Source organism: Trachurus japonicus, chromosome 22 (assembly GCF_045865225.1).
Source record: "Trachurus japonicus isolate A0001 chromosome 22, Traja_1.0".
NCBI classification, from domain to species: Eukaryota; Metazoa; Chordata; class Actinopteri; order Carangiformes; family Carangidae; genus Trachurus; species Trachurus japonicus.
The window spans coordinates 26,399,638-26,422,297 of record NC_140928.1 but is presented as its reverse complement, the minus strand read 5'-3'; the positions used below and the strand labels follow the sequence as shown (position 1 = coordinate 26,422,297).

At 45.3% G+C, this 22,660-nt stretch overlaps 1 protein-coding gene across 2 annotated transcripts; it reads left to right on the top strand.

Annotated features, from left to right (window-relative positions):
- Positions 1 to 371: 371 nt before the first annotated feature.
- Positions 372 to 22,472, top strand: pak6 (p21 (RAC1) activated kinase 6). 2 transcript variants are annotated; one of them, XM_085767444.1, is made up of 9 exons: positions 372 to 459; positions 13,413 to 13,660; positions 15,523 to 16,185; positions 17,041 to 17,574; positions 18,130 to 18,263; positions 19,280 to 19,406; positions 19,494 to 19,619; positions 19,754 to 19,888; positions 20,928 to 22,472. In XM_085767444.1, exons 2-9 carry the CDS (start codon positions 13,457 to 13,459, stop codon positions 21,093 to 21,095), a joined length of 2,091 nt encoding a protein of 696 aa, XP_085623570.1. In that variant the 5' UTR covers positions 372 to 459; positions 13,413 to 13,456; the 3' UTR covers positions 21,096 to 22,472. The 2 variants fall into 2 exon arrangements, with proteins under 2 accessions (XP_085623570.1, XP_085623569.1); XM_085767443.1 differs by lacking the exon at positions 372 to 459 and adding an exon at positions 3,214 to 3,826.
- Positions 22,473 to 22,660: the final 188 nt, after the last annotated feature.

Sequence of the window (22,660 nt, the reverse complement as noted above, 5' to 3'; positions counted from 1 at the left end):
GCTGCTTATTCTAATGAAGTGGCTTCATTTCACTATGATACCGCAGGGGACTCTTGAACTTTCTTTAGAAATCCCAACACTTTACAGACACCAGACTTTTCATGAAACCATCTAATATTCAGCTGGACAAATGTTAATGATTGTCCAGGAGAGGTTACCCAGAAGCTCGCTGACTAAAGTGCTGTGAGTAAACCTAATGTACTGTGATGATGGGATCCACTTCACACGGCAGACTTTGATGAATGGCTGGAAGATAGGTGCTTGCCTCATTAGCAAGTGAAATCCACCCCTTTGCAGTTGTGGGCAGAACGGGCCGCGGATCTCCCCCAAGAGGCCACTACCCTGACGTACTTCAGCGCAGAGTGCTGCTTGCTTTTACATGGACGTGCAAGCACTGGAGGAACAGACTTTAATCTCATACTGGAAATATGACACCGCCAGCCAAGATCCTCTCAACTGGTGAGTTCCCAAAACTGTCTACTTTTAATTTTGGCTTAGCACTTCCAGCAGCTGAAATTCAGTGATAAATGATAGGCAACATGATGCACTCCCACCATAATAACACAGCATAACCACAGCATAATGCATCCTCTATAGCGCGCTATTTGGCAGGACTTATTAAAAGCTCATCCCATGAAAGCAAGCAGCCAGTGACTCTGATAGCGCCTCAGACAGAAAATCCATAGCTCTCTCTTACTGCAGCAGAGAGATGGTACAAGCAGGCTACCTCTCCTTAATGTGCTTTAGACAGGCCCTCAGAGAAGAGCTTTTGTCCAGCGCTGTTACTCTGATAGACAGGAACACTCAGCCTCTATATGGGCCGTGTTTTACAGTCAGAGCTCTTAACCTATTTGCACGGCTTGTATTTACATGCACCAGTTAACAGAAAGTTCTCAGCCCACGGTTCCACTTCACGTACGTGACAAGGAGACATTTTTGTTCATTTTGTGGACTGAACTCGTCTCGGCCGGGCAAAAGTGCAGCAGCAGATCAGAGTCTGATTTGTATTCACAGAATGTTGCCATTATTGTTCAGGTCCATTTCTGTCAAGGAAATATATTAAATATGAGAAGGTAGTCGTGATGTTATTAAATGTTTTTGAATCCGCTTTTTTTCTTTCCAAATTACAATATTGACTTACATTATAATTCCATTTTAGTAAATACTTATTCTGACTTGGTAAATCATTATTTGAATAGATAGTGTCATTATTTATTCTATATAATGTCATTGTTTAGTGTAATTATATATTCTAAACAATGACATTATAACATGTCACTGAGTGATTGATCATTTTATTTTAGTGATGTATCATTTTGACTTGATAAAAATAAGATTTTGACTTACACCTCACAATTTTGTCTGAAAATATGTTGATTTACAACATAATCTTAATTTTAGAAGTCAAAATTTCTTTTTGTGTTATCCTTTTTTGGTTTTCATAGTTGCAGACTCCCTGCATGTTTTTTTCTTTTTCCTTTTACCTTTTCTGAGCACTTATGGGCTTCCATATACCGCTAATGTCAAGCAAATGGGCCAATAACACACATTTTGTCATATCTACTGTAGATGTCAGACATTTTACTCAATTAAAATGGATCTGTAGGTCACCTGGAGATGACTGGATTTTCAGTAGCATTTGCATCACCTTTGTAGGCCGAGCCCCGATAACTCCCGGTGAAATCCTCTCAGATTCATCCTGAACAATAGAATGAATTGAAATGCAAATAATTAAGGAAGCTTCACTTAATGTGACCTGTGGGCTTTCTTATTAATGACACTGACTTAAAACCTGTATTGTCATTGTAAGCCCCCCTTTTTTTTTACATTTCAACTTTTATCCAATTGATGGGTTAAGTGTTTAAGGAGACTCCTGATGAGTACATTTAAATAAACCCTGCTGGGTTAGCATGTCTCTCCATTGAGACACTGTAAAAAAACAAAAAACAAACAAACATATAAAACAGAATTTTTGGGTCAATATTGCAATAGGACAAGAGTGCATAAAATCAATGTATTTTCTGTGTGTGTATGTGCTGAAACAAAAGTGGTGTTTGTCAGTGATGAATGCAGTTGGCAGGTGTTTCATTTCTTGACCTTTTGACCCGCCGGCTCTCCTTCAGACTGACCAAGCAGAGATAAGTGCTAGCATACAAACAGCTCAGCCTAGAATGACTGAGCAAACATGACCGTTGTTGTTATGACAACAACCATAAGTTTACATATGAAGAAACCAATTACAAGACAGTTTTATTGCGGTTTACAGCTCTGAACCGAAAAGGGGGGGAAAAAATCATACCAGGCACTTAAGTAAAGCCACGCCAATAAATATCTGTGGTGGTAATGCTGACAAGGAGGAATGAAAGAGAGGGTGGGGTCATGTCTGCCATACCCCCAACAGGCAAATCTGTCATTGATATGCAGACTTGGTTGAGTGGAGCCTGATTCACCTGAGTGTATTTGATGTGTCAGGAGGAGGGAGATCATTATTTAAGCCTGTTACAGCGTCTCCCATATCAAAACACTGAGTATGACATGTATGCCCCAAATCTGGCTCGCTCTGCACGCAGTTACTGCATAACTTGACCCTAATACATTTTCCTGCTTTGTGTCTGGTCTTAGCTGCTGTATAAATTATTCAGGAAATGATTGTGGTGGAAAAGAGAAGGGAACGTTTCAGTCAAATAACGACTGGGGCATATCGTTGTGTGTTGTGTGTGTGTGACTTGAGTTTCTTGTGCCTTCATCCCACCCCCAAAGATTTTTTTGGGTCACGGTGGTCTCAGAGGCGATTGCGAGAGGATGAGGATTGCACCCTCTCTACAGAAATAGTCCCATAATGCCTCCTCTCCTCTCCGCACTCCCTAGTTCACACAAACACACACATAAGGAAATAACCAACCCCTCGCGCCATCTGCCATCCCTGACCCTGTCATTCCATGGATAATGCATCTGACTGAACAGCAGCAACACTGAGCGCTGGATCCAGCACCCCTCTGTTCTCATGTCACTCACATCACATGTAAAGGAGACAGAGGGTGTGGTGTGTGTGTGTGTGTGTGGGGGGGGGGGGGGGTGAAAGGTATCCCAGGTGATGAGGTTTCCATATAGTCACTGGAAACCAGCTTAAAACACCCTCACACACACATGCACATGCTGCTATCAATTCTTTTGCAGCCCAATGAGGGAGTGGGAGGAGGCAGAGAAGGAGGGAAGTGATAAAGAGAGAGAGAGGTGGGAGGGAGGGAGGGAGAGAGAGAGAGTGTGTGTGTGTCTGTGAGAGAAGAGAGAGATAGAGAGAGGGAGAGCGACAGTGAGCCAGAGGAGAGGGAGAGAGAGAGAGAGAGAAGAGGGGGGGATGGAAGGAGCTGCACGGGGCCGTGATATTCTCTCCTTCTGGATGCTGCCTTTCCTCTTCATGGCTTTGTCCCTCCTTTGCACGGTCACCCCGTGTCCCCGGGAGCAGGCACCGGTACACAGACCAGCACTCAGCCACGGAGCGGGGGATGAATCAGCCCCAACAAAGAGCCTTTGAGATGGCAGTGTGTGCTTCTGCCTGGAGGGAGGAACGCATCAGGCTTTCCCAGGCAAGCGGCAGCCTGCAGTGCGCGCTTGCTTGAGAGCCAGCCCTCCTCGTCGTGTGTGTGTGTGTGTGTGTGTGTGTGTGTATGTATGAGAGAGGGAGCGTGTATGTCCGTGTGTGAGTGATGCGTGTGTGTGGATGTGAGTGAGCGGTGTATAATAGTGTATGTGAGTGTGTATGTGCGCACTCTCGCTTCCAATCCTTCCTGGAGGAGAGAGGCTCTCCTCTTCACTGGACGGCAAGGTAAGGGATGACTGATTATTATTTTCATTTTTTTATTTCTTTTTTTTATATATTCCATCTGCTAACAATGGTTTATCCCTCCGGAGCCCCATTTCCCCCCCGTGTTTCCTCTCCACGGTGAGGACAGTGGGGTAAAGCAGGAGGGGGGAGTGAGGGAAAAGAGGCTTAACGTCATTGATAAAGAGCAGGATACCGTCGGTAGGCATCAGCTGTGGTGGTGGTGGTGGAGGAGGAAGAGAAGAAGGAGGTGGAGGAGAGGCTGTGAGCTGAATGCAGTGCAGCCAGGTGCTGATGTGGGGGTGAGAGGCAGGAGGAGAGAGAAAGGGAAGACTCTGGGGGGTGGGGGGGGGGGGTGCTGGATGCTGGATGTGTTCAGTGATGGACTGCATCTCTAAAGAGGAGCCTTCACCTTCTACTCACCCCTCGTCCTCAAAATCCCCACATCCTCTTCCTCCCTCTGTCCCTGTCACCTCCATCCTCAGCCTCTATTTCACAGAGGAGCGCTCTGTTCTGTAATCACTAAAAATGTTGTGTGTCTGGAGATGGATCACACTTGACATAATACAGACTGTGCAACCACCGCGGGTACAGAAGCTTCCTGTTTGTACCATTTCATATTCTAGTATCTGTGTGTGTGTGTGTGTGTGTGTGTAGGCTGAGTTCTCAGGTGATCCTTCTTGTTCTACTAGTGCACAAGTGCTGCTGCTGCTGCTGCTGCTGCTGTGTATACATGCTCCAGGAGATGGATGCTGAGGGGCAAAACAGGCACATGAGAGCGGACCGGCGCGTGGCACATCTGTGTGTGACAACATTCACCTTCATCAGCAAACGTAATCATCAGAAAAAACCCTGACCCCCCCGTCGTACGAGATGTGGCGTTGGCGTGGGAGGAGATGTTTGAACTGGGTTTGACTGAGAGAGCTTAAGGAACCTGCTCTGTATTATAGAAAACAGGTCCGTGAGGTCTTTTCTATTTGATGCAAAATCTCCAGTGAAAATCAATATAAGGATAAGGAGTTTTAAAGCAGTGCATAGATTTTAGTTTTAGCCCACTTGCATTGTTCCCTTCGTCCTAATCGCAACGTTCCTGCACTTTCTACTGAAAACTATAGGTTCTTCTAATCACTGGTCTGACTCCAACGTAGAGTCTGTGGCTGCAGCTGGTGTTGTCCAGTCCAGGCATCTAACATCAGCAGGATGCATATTCTGAATTAGTCTGATGATGATGATGTAACTCAGGCCCTGCAAGTCTTAAAACTTCCATGTGTTTGTGTCTCAGGTTACTCATTGATATTCAAGGAGGAGGGAAAGGGTAGAGGAGGTGACAGAGAAGGACTCTTTGGTGCATGCACACACACACACACACACACACACACACACACACACACACACGTATACTCAGTGCACACACACACACACTCACAGCTGGACATCTGCTCCACTGATGGAAGGTGATGTATAAACTTGGGCGTCTTTTGAAGTTCAACGCAAACTGGCAGCACAGACTCCAGCTCACATACCAGGACACTGACAGGACAGGAAGTGATAGGCACCTCACCCTCTCATACACACACACACACACACACACACATGCCTGAACACAGCATGCAGAGGTGTAGGTGGTTCCACCGCTGTCTCGTGCTCCCCGCTGCTTCCGTGGCTGTTTTCAGGAATTCTCGTGTCATATTATTCGTGTTCAGGCCGAAGGAGGGGACAACAAGCGTGCATTACCAGCTTAGCGTCGCCATCAGCCGTGAGACGTCAAGCACTAAGGATTAAAACGGGCTCTGAGTCCAAATTAGGACAGCGTGCTCTGTGTCCCCCTGTTTGCACTGAAGCAGCACCCATGCTGGGTGACAAGGGAGGACGGCAGAGACGGCGCAGATTGATGCCGTAAAGGATCGGAGGTTAAAAATGGTCGGTGCTTTGTCCCTGGGAGAGACACGCTGAGGCCTGGGCTAAAAAAACATAAATCAAAGCTTTCATAAGCACATGCGCGTACAGTAAAGCTCGCACTGAGGCCCGGCGCATCAATAAATTAGACCCAAGAGAGAAGACTTGGGCTCATACCATTGGTCCAGGCTGATCATATGTCTCTATCAGCGCAGCATCAAATTGTTCAAAGCACTTGTGAGAGCCAAGAGGATCTTTAATTAACCAGAGTGTTGGTCAGTGCTGCATCTCCTTACTCTCCTGACTCTAGCCTTTAGTGTACATATTGTTATGTGCGGTGAAGCCCAAGTTAGGAGTGTGTTTTTCTAGTGATGTGTCAGCATCAATAGAACATCCCATAAAAAGCCCCCAGGACACTAGAAGTGCTGCTTTTACAATGTCATTATGTTAAGGTGTTTGGAGTAGGTAGAGGCTGTAGCTTTTACTGCGCATTAATGTCCACTGTCCCCCGCCGCAGGGGAAGAACAAACTAGTTCTCTCATCCATTTTTTCTCATCCCAGAGAATCAGTGCCAATATGTCAGGTGACAGAATGATGTATGTGCTCTGTTGATGCGACTGTCCTGTCCTCAAATCCCCTTTGCCGTGGCTTGTTTACTGCAGACAAAGCTGCCCAAGATGATGGAGAAAAGAGGTTACAGCTTCAGAGCGGACGTTGTCCCACTACATGAGGCAGCAAAGCAAGTGGAACATGAATTTTCAGCGGGAGGCAGCTTCAAATATGCCCCCTTCACCTTTTGCACACTTTACAGTGACGTGGGTTTTATTTTAGATCCACAGATTTGCCATTTTTGTCCATCAAAGTGAAAGCAGACGCAGGGTCTGAATACTTTCTGTGCGTCCCTGTACTCGGCATGTTCTTTTTTCTTTTCCTTTCTGTCCTTTCACTTATCTGCTTCTCTTTTTCCGTCACTACATGTGAGTGTCCAGGCTTCTCCTGTCCTCCTCCCCCTCTGCTTTTCCTCCTCCATGGCTTGACCTCTCTCATTTCTTGTTTCCTCCTGTCAATATTAACACAGGACTGATGTGTACTTCTGCGCAGATGTCTGCCCTTGAAGCACTGACAGCCTGCATTGTTGGGCACGGCCGTCATATTTACAATACACTTTTCAATCCTCGGGCCTTGTCTTACTGATTCGGTGCACAAGAAAATGACAGACAAGCTCTTTGATTGTTTACTTTCTCAGAGATGCAGTGCTCCGTGACTTCAAACCATCTATGACTTAATCCACTTCCTACTGAGGTTTGAGTGAATGCCGACACATGACACATCGCTGCGAGTTACGTGACATTTGAAATACCCCAAAAATATGTCACAATCAATGAACTCTGTGTGTGAATGTGGGTCATCCTGGCTTAACATTCAGTTTTGCTAAGTGAAATGCAGAATATGGATACAGTCGCCCGTCTCATTGAATTTTATTTGCCTCCTTCGAATTTTCTTTATCAACCTTGGCATTCACTGTGCACTTAAACTTCCTTTGTCACATGGCTGTTCATAAACTATAACCTCCAATGGAACTCCATAACATTCGCTTCACATGCCCTTGGGTATGCTCTACATTGTGTCCTTAACTATGTCTGGAGCAGTTTTTTTTTTATTTTTTCAGAGATACAGATACACAGAGGACTGAGAAGGATGTTGTTGGGCCACTTGATGAAAAAAAAACTATCTCCACTGGCACTTTTCTCTCAGCTCCTGTGGCTCCTTTAATTTCGAAACCACTGTATGTCATTTTTTTAAATGAATTTCTTTAAAGGGATATTTCAACATTTTGGCAAACTGGCCCATTGCCATAATCCCTATAGTTTTAGCAGTAGGTTTGTTACCTTTAATTGTCGGTGCAAGCTATTTTTAGAACGGCGGAGCAGAGCAGCGAGCTGATCAGCGCTACGCTACGGAGGCTAATGGGATTTCTTGGTTTCCCTCATCAAACTCATACAATACACAATCCAACAACTCCAAAACGCTCTGGTGGACAAGTTGTGACCTGCACATTCACCACGCTATGAGATAATAACAGAACGTTACGAGACAGAGTTGTTTTCGAGGTAAATTCATGCAAAACTGCTGATGTGCGTTCCTGTCAGGGTCAGTTTTTGGTAGCGTAGCTCTGAGCAGCTGGCGGCTCTGCTCCGCTGTTATAAAAATAGTTTGCACCGACAATTAAAGGTAACAAACCTACTCCTAAAACTAAAGGGATTATGGCAATGGGCCAATTTGCCAAAATGTTGAACTATCCCTTTAACAGTGATCAATCTGTGTCAAACAAACAAGACTGTGAGTCTACAGCCACGCCGGCAGCTGTTGGAGGCTTAGACACAGCAGTGCTTTGAGCGTAATGATAATGTCAGCATGCTAACATGCTAACATTTGCTATTTGGCACAAAACGCTGAACCTGAAGCCGATGGGAGGATTGTTGCCTTTACATGTATTTATTTTTATTCCTAAAGCAAAAGTTTAGGACCAATTGAAATCTGATGGCACAGGATGAAAAGTTCAGGGATAAACAAAGTGACTGTAATTCATCCTGAGGGGGGACATGAATGTGAACCAAATTTCATGGCAATTTATCCAATAGTTGTTGAGCTATTTCAGTCTGGACCAAAGTGCTGCACCGACAGATCCCCAGCCGCTATCTTGGCTAAAAAAAGCAAAACTGTGTTCGTAAGCGTGGCCGCATTTGCAACATGGGAGACTTTACGGAGGCAGTAAAATGCGTGCCGTTCTCCGACACTCCTTATTCCGAGTGCTTTGTTGTGCATGATGTATCAGACTGCTAGCATGAAATATGCATGGCACCAACGTGTTATTCCGTGTCATTGAATGCAGCTTATTACATCACTTGTCGTCTCATATTGACAATCCCTCCATGTCTGCAGAGGTGACTTCAAAGAGAAAGCAGGCATCAACTTAAATCATAAACACTGCCATTGCACTGCCCAGTCACGTCCAGTGTTTTTTTTTTTTTTACAAAGCACAAGGAAGAGATGACCAACCAAGACCATCCACACACCCCCACACACACACCCCAGTGAGAGGCAGTCTCATTACACTCAAAGGGCAAAACGGTCATCATAATGAAGCTGATAGAAGAGCAATCTCTAAGCCCTCCACACTGCACTGCAGAGTCCAAAAACAGCAGTTAAGACCTCGATGCTATCTATGCCACTATGAAATAGATGTAGCCCCCTGTAATTCACTATAGCTGGATTATACATGCACTGACAAACACAAAAAGAGGATTACCTCATCTCCATCGTCTCCCACCCTCACCTCACTATTTGACATGAATCCTGTACAAAATAAACACGTGTCTGATGCTAGAGAGGAGGAGGAGGAGGTGGGGGGTGGGGGGGTGGATGACGTGTCCTAAAATTAGATCAGTGAAGGACTGAACACCACGCTAATCCTGTGAGCACAGTCACCTGCACACTCACTACATTTCTGCATGCACGCCAACGAAAAAAAAAAGAAGGAAAAAAAAGACAGAAGCAGAAATCAGGGCAAAAAAGGGGGGAAAAATCATTCAACAGAGCTCCGAGCACCAACGTCGAACAAATCCAATATCTCTCTTATCTCTCGATCCCCTCCCACTCATCCACAACTCCTGCTCTGGGTGATTTGAACATGAGAGCAAGGCGAGCATGTCCTCTGCTCTTCTGTCATGTTGTCTGTGGGAAACATATGGATCGCCTGGTTGCGTTTCCGTGTGGCATGAGAGGCCAGGTCAAGACGCTCCATCCAGTCGGAGGGTAAGGCTGTGATTGGACGTTGGTGTGAGCTTTGGGGTAGGGATGGGATTAATTGAAGGCTCTCGCCAGGGAAATAACATCCATTTGCATGTTTTTCACAATGTGAATGGCTCATCATGTTTTTTTAGAGGTTTGTGTTTAGTCAGACTTCTCAAGCAGATTTGCAACGAACAGCTTTTTTTTTGCTCATGTGATTTCCTGTGCATGAGATTTTATTTCTCAATGACTGGATTTGTGCGTTTTCAGGTCATGCATTTGGATCTATTTAAATTTTTTGCTCGTGCAAACAGTTGCAGAGATGGAAATATCTAATGTAGCACAATTTTTTGGAGTGACCTCATCCTCTTTGGCTCTCCATATCCCTGACAGCAGCTGGCTGAGTTTTTGCCTCGGCGCTATGATAGATTCAAGACAAGCCGCTGAGGCATCGGGTCAAATCCCTGCAGTTTTGAAAGATGTGACCAGAAAGTGTAATTATGCACTGTGCAAGTTCAGCTCTGTGCATATGTATTATACAACAGGCTTAGAAATCAATAGCATGTTGTTATCAAGACAGTCATAAGCTTGCCGAAGTCAGGTAGGTCAATATAAGGCCAGTTGCATGTGATTACAGCTTGTAAATCAATAATTGCATCAACTTTTCAATTTATTTTGCTCAGGCATGAATCAACAGAGTGTTTCTGTTCACTTCCTCTGTCACAGATGTTAGTGTGTATTTCCAGTGTCTTCAGAGGTTGAAAATGAATAATGAATGCTGTGATATGTTCTATTCTCCGCTGCTTTGAACCGATGAAGCTCGATGAAGTAACATACAAAGCAGCCATCCTATTTGAGCCGCGCTTGTATCGCCCCATTACTGCTGGCATTGGAGGACTGTAGCAGTTTGCATTTCACTCATGAGTAAATATTGATTTATCTGCTTGTAAAAGGATACATGAACGCTATGTGTAAATATTTGTTCAGGCGATGCCAACATCTGCACGTTGAGCAGCTATCTAAGCAGATAGTCTCTTGTGCAGCAGGGGAAAAAAACAAACAAAAAAAAACCAACAACTGAGATTACAATCTGTTTTGGAGCTTGTTTTCTCAGGCATTCGTTATTCAAAAAGCAGCCACAATCGGTTAAAAGCCTTTCTGTGTCTGCAGAAGGGAAACTGGGTCCCACTCCCTTTAATACGTCCAGGTCTGACTGTAATCTTGGCCCCAGCTCTCTCTCTCCACCTCCCGAGAGCCCTCACACCATAATGTCCCTGTCAGATGAAATTAAAGTCCTACATAGCACCACATTATGTACATAGGGAAAGTAGTGATACACTTATGCAACACTTAGCATATTAGCCTTGTGGCTGAATTATCCTAGGAGGGCGACATGTCTCTCCAAACAGCACCAACCCCCTCCCAAACAACAACGTAACCCCACCTTGCTGTAATGTACCAGGTTTGGTCGCTCTGACCTCCTCGTACCCTCGTCCTATGATATGACGAGGGGACTGGCGTGGGTTGGTCACCGATACACCTCCTAACAGGCGTTGCTGATGCCGATTAGAGGCGCGCTGGTCTAAGGGCGGAGGTTTAGAGAGGAGGCGCTGCCAGCGTGGTCGCCTGCTGGGCTGCAAACGACTGCAAAACTCATTTCCTCAACTCCCACCATTTCACAGTGCATGATGGGAGATTGTATCTGATAATACTCGGGGCACCTTGTGGGCCTCTGCACCAGCCACGTGAATCAGGGCCTTGAAGTGCTACGTTCTGCTGAGCTAAACAAGGCTCTACTCTGGTGTTAGTGTCTCTGACTGTACACTGGATGGTCTCAGCATCCAGCAACATCCACACAGTGATGCCAGCGTGTTGATGGTTAACCTGGTATTAGTTTAGCTTTATTTTGTGTGTGTGTTGATCTGTTTGTCGAGCCTTGACTGCTGTGTCCTTAAGATTGTGATATATGTTGCCTTTTAAGCTACTTCAATGCTCTTTTAAATTGCCCCCTGGGGACAAATAAAGTGTTTTTGAATTGAATTGAATCTTAGTGTAGCCGATGTTAATCTGGCCCTCTGTGTTTTGGTTACCAACTGCCCCAGGTGGGGTTTCGGTCTCCCGTACGGCAGGTGACGATGCAAACCGTTGAGTCTGGTTTGCATGTGCTTTATATTTATTTGTATTTATTTATTTGCACCATAATAAAAGACAATTACAAAAAACAGAAATGAAACAAGAATAGTAAGTGCGGGAGAGGTTAAAAAACCCTATATGGGCTTATAAAAAGCACCTCCCCAAGAAATATACATACATTCAGAAGATAAATCAACAACAAGAATAGGAGAAAGCAACAACAAATAACAACAAAAAAGAAAGCAATACATGGGTGAGTGAGTGCACCCGGACCCTCCGTTACATTAGCATGTTAGCCACTTCATGCTGCCTGCTGGTAATTACTCTGTCACCCATTGGTGAAGTCTAAACGGACGCATGTAATTGAAGGATTATTGCCTAATGTAGAAGCCATAGCCAAAGCATGTGCCCTGGTGTTAGTATCTGACCTTGAAAAGTGAAAAAACAGAAAAAGTCTAATTTGAATGGGTATGTTGATCCTTATTTTGGGACTCTTACTTCAGCCACACACTTCGGTTGTCTCTTTTTTGTCTTTGCTGAGCGCAGTGTTTTTCTTTTACTTCAGTATTTAGCAGTAGATTTGCAGTAGTAGTGTAGCAGAAGCTGGAGTGTTGTTATTTGATGAGTAATCTGATTTTTATTTCCATGAAGCCGATGAATCAGTTTCATGGAAGCGTCAAGTGGAAATAAATTAAAATAACAAATGTTGTCAAGATAATTCATTCAGAGCCACAAATGTGACCCTGGATGGAAGAGGAAAGGTCAGTGGATCATCAGAGTTGGCAGGATCGATCCTTGGTGAACCGCGAACGTCCGTGGAACATTTCACAGCAATCCGTCCAGCAGCTACAGAGCTATTTCAGTCTGTGGCCAAAAAGGTAGACTCACCCACAGACCGGCCAAGAGACTGACAATGCCATCCCTCGAGCCAAGCTGCTAGCTAGGCCAGATACAAATCATGAGACTTAAATGTGAGCGATTATCTGCCTGTACAGCTGTGCAGCTGAGGAAATGAGATGTAATGTATTTAATTATTTCCCCTACACTTGAATGGAAAATAAAGCTGAACATACAATAAAGTGAGTTAGCGGCTCGCCAAAAACGCAGGCCCATCCATCCAGGCATTAAGCGGTTACCCTCTCTGCAATCAAGGGCACACGCGCTACTAATTAGGATAGGGATATGAAAGGGTTGTAAAGGGGCTTTAAAGGATAGCCTGTCATAGTGTATTTGTGTTTGTATATTTCTATACAGTGAGTGTGTGGGTTCGTGCATGACTGTGTGTGTTTGCGTTGTGTTCGTCCTGCTAATGCACTGGAAGCCTGTGGGCTCTGGCCAACCCACGTGCTCATCAGTAAAAGGGCACAGAGAATGAATAAGCCTTAATTGACCAGATATCCTTCATTACACATGTGCTTACAGATCCGTCCGCTCTCCTTGGAGCAGTTCTCAGAGGCACAAGCTCGTGACAGCCAGCAAAGGCAGCGTGGGCCATACAGGCAGCTACATCCCATGTCTGGGGCTGTCGCCATCTAAATATTTTTCTGCCACATGGAAACAACATTTACTGTCAGTTTTATGTGAATGCACCTGGTCAAAGAGCAGACAGTAAAAAGAGGAGAGGTTGGTTAGTAATTCCATACTGCTGATCACCGGGGGAAGAGATGATTTGCTTATGCTCCAATTTCAAGATTACAGTAAATGAAACTTGCTACCGTGATATTGGGGGCAGCGTATTGAAGGCTGAATATGTCTCTTTACTTCTCAGGCATATTTTGAAGTGGGCAGGCTGTCGTCCTCGTGGACCTGAGGATGTTTCGCAAGAAGAAAAAGAAGAGGCCTGAGATATCAGCGCCCAAGAACTTTGAGCACCGCGTCCACACCTCGTTTGACGCCAAGCGCGGCTGCTTCGTGGGTCTGCCGACACAATGGCAAAGCCTGATAGAGAACCTGCGCAGGCCCAGACCCATGGTGGACCCTTCCCGCATCACGGAGGTGGAGCTGAGGCCAAAGAAGGTAGACGCACACTTCATCAAATCCAGTAATCTTATCGGTAACTGATAACTATCAACCAGCACAACATTCATCCAGGCTCTCATTAAAGGGATATCTCACCCAAAATCAATAATTCACCAATCCTCTACTCACCATCATGCCAAGGAAGGGTTTGAAGAACTTTCACAGTCATCAAAACGCTTTTGGAATTTCAGGGGGGGTCCGGCTGGCAACGGATTTTCATATAATGGCAGCAGATAGAGTTCACTTTTGAATTATACAAAACACACACTATGAAACATCCAAATACCTCCATACTGCTTGTCTGTACTGACCCAAGTGTCCTGAAGTCGCGACATGAAAAAGTTGTTTGGAAAAAAATAATTTGTTTTTAGCCTTGTTGTAGTAGTAGCTCCCAGTGGCTGCACGAGATTTGCTGCAAGATGTTCTTCCATATTTACAAGGCTAAGGATGAGCAGTATGGAGGTATTTGGATGTAATGTAACCCCCATTATATGAAAATCTGTTGCCAGCCGGACCCTTCCCCTGGAACTCCAAAAGTGTTTTGATAACTTTTGGGTGAAGTATCCCTTTAAGCCATCACAGTGAGGCGTCACTCTGAAAGTTTAGCTTTAATCTCTGATGTTATCGTACTCTTCGGCACCTTGGAGAGATCCTGCTGTCTTAGAAAAAGCCATAATCCTGTGATGACAATGTGGAAGGAAGACCTGCCCCCCCCTCCTTACTCCTCTCCATCTTTTCTATTTTCTTATCTACCATGGGACTAGGCTAATGACCCTGCTGTGTACACTGACTGTACAATGTTGAATACTCAAGGGGGGGGACAGAAGATTTATTACTTCATGCAGGCAATTAATAACAGTCCACGGTGCCTTCCCACAGATGTCAAGCAGAAAGGATAAAAAGTGCAGGTGCAGCAGAGGAAATGCCAGTGAGTGATAGAGCCTGCAAATATCAGGATTTCTACATTTCACAGAGCGTACAGCCGATGCAGTTTATGACCCACCAGAAGTAAAATAAAAAATGGAGGAAACTCCAACATTTCATTAACACCATGATGCGACTGCTGCTGTGCAATATGAGAAACATCTTGTCAGCATTTAGGTTAGATTTATGGTTTTAATAGTGCCATCAAAGATGCAGTTTGTTACCCACGAGACCCCTGTAATGCAAACATGTTGGTTTGTCATTTAAAACAAATCATTCATTCGTTTCTTTCATTTCCAAGTATTATAATCAATTATTATGACAGCATCTTCCAAAATAGGATATCTCACCAAGGCCATTATCACCCACCATCCTCTGCTCAGTGAGAGGTGCTGCGCTGCAGTAGGTGAGATGTCACCTGACCTCTCTCCACTGTGCAGATGTAATGGCACTGAACCAGAGAAACAGGAGAAGTTGTTGACTGGCTGTGAACTGAACATGACTCTACCCTGAGACTGACTAATGAGCCACCATGCACTCTCTCTTACAGTGGCTACGCTAACACTGTAACGAAACCATCTTAATGTTAGTTTGATCATTTTGTGTCAGGGCACGTTTAAGCACTTTTTTAAAGCCTTTGCTCGCCTGCCAGCCATGCATACCACCTGAAAGGTCAGGAGAGGCTCTGTCTTGTCGTGCGTATGTTCAAACATTGGCCTGTTATATTTGTCAGTGTACTGTCAGAGTAGAAGCCACTGGTAAAATGATTAAAAGACTTTGAAGAATGACAAAGATGTCCTCTACAGATTCTCAAGTCTAAATTTAACCCGGCTCTGAGCAATGATTATGTTAGCCTCATTATTCCTTTCAGTCCGAAACCTCTCTATAATGTGATCACGGCACGCACGGTGTGATAAACGCCTCTCTTCTTACAGACCATTGTGCGCGGGAGCATGATCGGTCACGGGGACTACATCACAGCCATGATCAATGACATGAGCCGCCTGTCGGTGACCAGCTCCAACTCCTTGAGGAAGAGCAGCCCCTCGGCCCGCAAGAGGGCTCAGTCTCTGGGGAGGCTGGGCGAGGTGAACGAGGGGGACACTTACCAGTACGAGGGTCTGACCCAGGACGACGAGGACGACGAGGACGAGGGTCTGGACCAGTGGAGGGACAGGGCCAGGAACATCCACAGTGAGACCAACACCCCTTACCTGGGTATGAAGAAGAGCATCACTCTGCAGCCTAATGGGATCTTGCCAAAGGCCAAGTCCACCTATGAAGTGAGCATCAGCTCCCAGGACGGACCCTCTCAGATGGCTCAGGCTCAGAACATCCCCATGCCAAGTCACGGGGCGTATATGGGCGGAGAGGTGGGCAGCCCCCAGGAGAGGGTGATATGGAAGAGAGAGTTCCAGCTGCCGAGGGGGATGCCAGCCAGTCAGAGACCTATAGCTTGTTTCTACAGCCCGGCGATGACCGTGCAGCCGCCCCACGGAGATCATGGGACGGTCACCACGGAGCTCCGGCCCAACCTACCGATGTACATGCACCCACAGAACAGCCCCGGGAGGCCGTTCTCCTCCTACGACCTGAAGGTAAGCCTGACATGACAGCAGCAGCTCTGCAGTGCACCAATAATGCATTATTTGTAGAATACACAATATATGCACATTTCCTCTAATGCAGTGATTTTCAACCTTGGGGTCGGGACCCCATGTGGGGTCGCCTGGAATTCAAATGGGGTCGCCTGAAATGTCTAGTAATTGATTAAAAAAAATTACGGATAAAAATATTTTCTTAACTGATTAACTTTTTAAAATTGTGATTAAAAACACGACACACAATCTTAAACAACTGTATTCTATACTTTCACTTTCCAAAATCCAAATAAAATGCAGCATATAAAATATATGAGCTGGCGCATCTTGATTGATGGCCACGATCACGATCATCACGGGGTTTCCAGAAATTTGTGAAAGTTTGGGAACCACTGCTCTAATGCAATGTACATCTTATTATTAGTTCTCGCCATGTTTTTACATGAGTATGTTAAATGCAAATCTTTTGCCAAGAAATCTTCAGGGATCATTTTCATGCTTATGCCTGTGGAGACATGAGTGAAGCAGCGTCGACTGGCTGAGCATTAAAGGTGATTTAAGTTCTGGAGCTGAGCATTTTATTTGATTTGAGAGTTAAAATTTAAAGTACCACGGAAGTTGTAAACCATGAGAGATGGTGTGTTTGGCAAACATTCAGTGGGATGCTCGGGCGCGTATAGCAACATTACATGGGTCATATGAGGTGAAGTGGCTGCATAGAGAGGGAGAGTGGAGGGGCTTGATTTACATTGAGTTTTAAAGCAGGTCTTGAACCCCAGGCAGGCGGCCAACCCGCTCTCAGCTCATGCTCTTAATGTTCTTCACCCTTTTTTTTTCTGTCTCGTCGTGCAGGCAGAGTCGACAGTGAGGTACCACTCCGGCTTCCTGCCCACTGGCACCAGCAGTCCCCTGGTGGGCGGCATCAGACCCCAGCGGACGGTGCGCTCCTCAGCCAGCTACACCCTGGGCCTGTCTCCCAACATGGGACTGAGGCCCAGCGTGCCAGACCCCTTCCTCAGACACTCTGGATGCCCCAACCCTCCTTACCCCAGGCAGGACAGCCCCTCCCAGCCCCGGCCCTCCCCCACAGGCTCCCTGGCCACCAGCCCCCCCGGCACCTGCTCCCCCGCCTTCAGACCCCCGCAGCACCCTTCACCCAGGCCACCCCCGGACCCACCCAAGGTGACTCATGAACAATTCAAAGCCGCCCTGCAGATGGTGGTGGACAAAGGCGATCCGCGGTCCTACCTGGAGAACTTTGTGAAGATCGGGGAGGGCTCGACGGGGGTGGTGTGCATCGCCACAGAGAAGCACAGCGGCAGGCAGGTGGCGGTGAAGATGATGGACCTGAGGCGGCAGCAGAGGAGAGAGCTGCTCTTTAATGAGGTACGGTATCCAACCAGGAGCAAGACGACCTCCAAAAAACAAGCACAAGACCGCTTGTTCTTTGTTGTTTGGTGTCACTCAATTTTATGTGGAGATTTTAACAGACGGCAGTTTTGCACATGAAAGTTTATTCATTTCTAATGGAAGATGTCTTCTGTAGCCTTGAGGGGAGCTTTCCAAAGTCTTCGAAGATGACCCTGATGTGTCATTTGTCTCATGTGTCATCTGTCATTGTCTCATCTGGGACTTCATAGAAAACCTGCATCATGCATTTGGGGCAATGAAATCCCAAAAAAATTACTATGAAGGGAACTCTTAGTAAATGCTGAGGATGCATTTGGGTTTGGTGCTGCATTGAATTATTATTTGGGACATAAAACCCTTTTAATACAGACAATCCTGCTGCACTGATTCTCACCGTTCCTTTTTCAAAGTTTCTCACAAGTTCCCTTATTGTGCAAAAGTGCTACTTTTATGTAGGAGAACCTAAATGTAGCCACATCGATGGTTATGTCTGTTGTTATTGGCTTTAATGTGAATTGTTTTGTGCCGCAGGTGGTAATCATGAGGGACTATCAGCACAGGAATGTGGTGGAGATGTTTAAGTCGGCCCTGGTGGAGGAGGAACTGTGGGTTATCATGGAGTACCTGCAGGGCGGAGCGCTCACCAACATAGTGTCAGAAACCAGGTACGAGTCCCACTCAGATCCAGTCCCTGCGTTTGGTGCATTCTGTAATAACCAAAGTGACCACAAGGGGGAAGTGTGGTATCAACTGGTGTTGATCCTGGCAGCACATCATCCGTCATTCAGTCATCTCCTGCACTGCAAGCCCGCTGCTTTTCTCAGGGGGGGGATCATAATTTAATAACATAATTGAATATGTGCGTGTTTAGGTGACATATGGGAAGTCAATTTTGGGTGTAAATTTGATTTCCTGGTGCTGTCACATTGTTCAGTAGCGCATGCATCAAAAATAAGGAAAACATATCAAGCAGCAGCGGGGGAATTTGGTCGGGGTGTAATTGTTTTGAGCTGTCAGCGTGTTTTATATTATTAACAGATGGCTGGCTCCATCCCCATAGGGTGACCTCAGGGTTAGATCGCTTGACTCAAAGGGATGAAAAATGTTCTCTCAAGCCAGACGACATATAAAATGAGCCAGCTGTCACAGCCACTCCTTATCAAGGATTAAGATAATCAGTATATTGACAGAACAATCAGGGATGAGACTCCTTTGCTTCTTTGCTTTTCCTGGCTGTTTTCAAATAGTGTAAATAACACATATTAATGTGGGGTGTTTATAGTTTTATGTGTCATGTGTGGGAGAATACAGCTCCGTGTTAGGTAACAGTTACCTTGATTTTCAGTGGACATCTGACCCTGGTTGCTGTTAGAAAATGCCTTTTTGTATCCTGGCTCATATAGCTTTAGTTTATAGTTGCAAAATATCAAAGTCGCAATAAAAGCATAGAGGAGCAGGTTTGCTGTGGAGGAGTTGTTGTTTTGAACCTTGCACTCTTTATCACTGCCTTTAATGGGTGGTGATTCATGAATTCTGACTTGCTGAGCTGTTGATTCATGGTAGCTCGTAATGGAAATGTGTGAAATGTTAATGTAAAATCTGTGTATGTTTGTGTCAACTTGTGCCTGTGTGTGTGTGTGCGTGTGTGTGTGTGCGTGCGTGCGTGCGTGTTGTCCTGCAGGCTAAGTGAAGAGCAGATTGCCACAGTGTGTGAAGCTGTTCTGCAAGCCCTGGCCTATCTCCATTCACAGGGAGTCATCCACAGAGACATCAAGAGTGACTCTATACTGCTCACGTTAGATGGAAGGGTAGGATTCTTTCTTTATTTCTTTCCATATTTCTTTCCGTATTTCTTTCTTTTTCACTTACTCAGGTTTCCCTCCTCTCTCTGACAGGTCAAGCTTTCAGACTTTGGCTTCTGTGCTCAGATCAGTAAGGACATCCCTAAGAGGAAGTCTCTGGTGGGGACGCCCTATTGGATGGCTCCTGAGGTCATCTCCAAATCGCCATATGGCACTGAGGTGAGGAGGCACGCACTCGACTCTCGCTCACGCTGATTAACAGCGGTGATCTCAGTCACGCAGGATTAATGCCAGCGATGACAATCTGTGCTATAGGATCTGTTGCGTAACGTCTCTGTCCCATGTTGCACCAGGTGGACGTGTGGTCGATGGGAATCATGGTGGTGGAGATGGTGGATGGAGAACCTCCGTACTTCAGTGAAACCCCTGTAGCAGCTATGAAGAGACTGAGGGATGAACTGGCTCCTACTGTCCGAAATGTCAGCCAGGTGTGAGAGACAACACACACACACACACACACACACATACACACACACACACACACACACACACACACACACACACACACACATACATACACACATACATATATATCTATTAATTCTCTTAAGAAGGTTTTGAGAATGTATTACAACCCTTAGTCTTATTACCCGTCTGAATAGGGTGCAGCCACTCCCATATTGATTAACCAATCATTCCTCTGTTTCTGAGGTGATTAAACAGATTAAAACTAAAATTTAATACAACTATAACCTGTAGTGCTGGTCTTTGTTGTATTTGTTGCAACAACTGAAATGTGCTGCTGGCTTCCAGCTGTCTCTTTGTGTTACAATAGGAACAATCAACTCTCCATTACTGACACATATCTCCAGAGATTCTCAACCATGATGTAGCCTAATTATTAATTTGAAACATTTAGCCTATGCTTTTTTGTATTTTCCTTTTAACTTAAAGGTGTTAGCTACAAGTTTAATTCCTCCTTAGGTGTCGCACTCATACTTGCCCACTCTTGCTCCAACCTTCAATTGTACTGGTTGCCAGCTATGGTTGCCAGTCATGGATCTGCCAGTACGGCAAATACCAGAGCAGCTAGTAGCTAAAGCTAAGCTAACACTAACTGTCTCCAGTGTTGACAGCGGACTGGAAACACATCTGAATCATTTCACACTAACTCACCTGCAGACGAACCCGACAAACCCGCAGCTTCACGCCTGCACCGGAAACGTTACAGTACCGGCTGACCGTTAGCTAGCTAGCTAGTTATCACGGTCTGGCGCCCCCTGAGCTCCGCCACACGTGACTTCAACGTACTAATGCTGTTGGCACAGAGATCATTTCATGTTGACGTTGCCAATGTAACCAGATGTAAATATTTATATATTTTGGACCCGTCAGAATTTATAAGGCAATTATTTCTATAGGCTACTTTTTTTTTTTAATTATCCCTCGGGGACAAATAAAGTTCTTTGAATTGAAATGATTTATTGTAATTAACAATATGCACCCATGTCTGTCTCTCTGGTTCAGATATCCCCAGTTCTAAAAGACTTCCTGGACCGCATGCTGACCCGGGACCCCCTAGAGCGGGCCAGTGCCACCGACCTGCTGGAGCACCCCTTCCTGCTGCAGAGCGGCTCACCTCAGTGCCTGGTCCCGCTGGTGGAGCAGTACCGCAAGCGCATGTCCCGCTGCTGACCCCTGTGGGGCTCTCGGCCCCTCCCCAAGCTCCCCACCTTCAGCCTGAACCTGTCCACCGCCCCACACACACACGGGGTCCAACTCCTCTAGCACCCAGGGCAACGGCAGATCAGCTCCAGATGAAGCAGTCCCAGACAGCATGATGCTGCCAGAGCGATGGCGGCAGGACAGCGAGTTTGGCTGACAAGACACCGCATGGTCTCGGGCATGAGAGAAGCACTTTAGGAGTCAGTTAAAGGCAGCATGCAGTTCCTCACCTCTCAACTCGGTTATCGATCCGAATATTGATCAGCTTCCTGTAACATTCAGCGGGATTCAACACAACACAACATGGTGCATATCAACTGATAGCAACAATCAATATTCCACGTAACTGTATGTAATGAACACGTGCTACTCTAAAGATCCTTTCTAATGTTCATAGTGGGAGTTGCTATAAAGCTTCTAAAGCTGGAGTTAGGCTCTAACCACAGTAGCTCATTGTGACATTGTTAAGGAAGGATGAAGTTACCTCTGCACACTCACTCTGCTGTGGCAACTGGACAACACCCTGGTCGGTACACACACACAACACTGACAGACTCTTTGCATGGCCAACTGGAGGCACACCTGGCCTGATGTGAATGCTTGAATATGTACCAAACTGGGAAGTGACAGACATTTCTCCTTTATTAGCATAATAAATGGGTAGATGAAAGCCCAGCTGCTACTATTGGGCTATTGGAAAATCACCAGTACCATATTCCTCTTTTTTCGTATTTATCCTTTATTTCCAAAAGGTGTTGTGGGTTGTTTGTATGATGTGAAGTTGCAAATAAGGTTTCATTATTAAGTACGGACTTGAAACATAAGCAGATAAATTAATAATGTAAATAGAAATACTGAATATTAGGTCCTTACACCTGCTGATTCACAACAGTAAATTATATGAGATGAATTCAAAATGTTACTTTTCTTTACTGAAATGTGAGTGTATAGTTTTGTGTGTATGTGTGCGTGTGTGTGTGTATGTGTGGGTGCACGCGAGCACATGGGTGTGTGCGCGAGGCGACGTCTCAGTGTTTGCTTCTGATACAGCCCTCTTTGTATTGTGACAGACTTTTTAAAAACCACAAGATGTGTGTGTTTGTTGCTCCTCGAGAAGATGTGTATGACTGTATTTGCATTTGTTTGCCTAGAATAAAGCACACAGGCCTGGCATGTGATGCTGCAGGACGTCCACCTGCTGAGAAACACTTTGCACATAGTCTTTGTATTCTGACACGGATACATGTTGACATGTTTCATGTATTTCTAATCTCTGTGTGGATCATTCATGAAAAAGAGAATTACATATTTTAATTTTGTATAAATCAATAAATGATGCATATTGAATCAGAACTAAAGCCTGCCTTTACCTCACACACACACACACACACACACACACACATGCACACACATACTCATATTCATGCATAACAACAGACTGAACATGCTGGTGTTTATTAAGTATTTATTATGACTTCACCACGAATCATACAGTGCACAGTCACTGAATATCTTTAAGCAAAATACGTGCAATA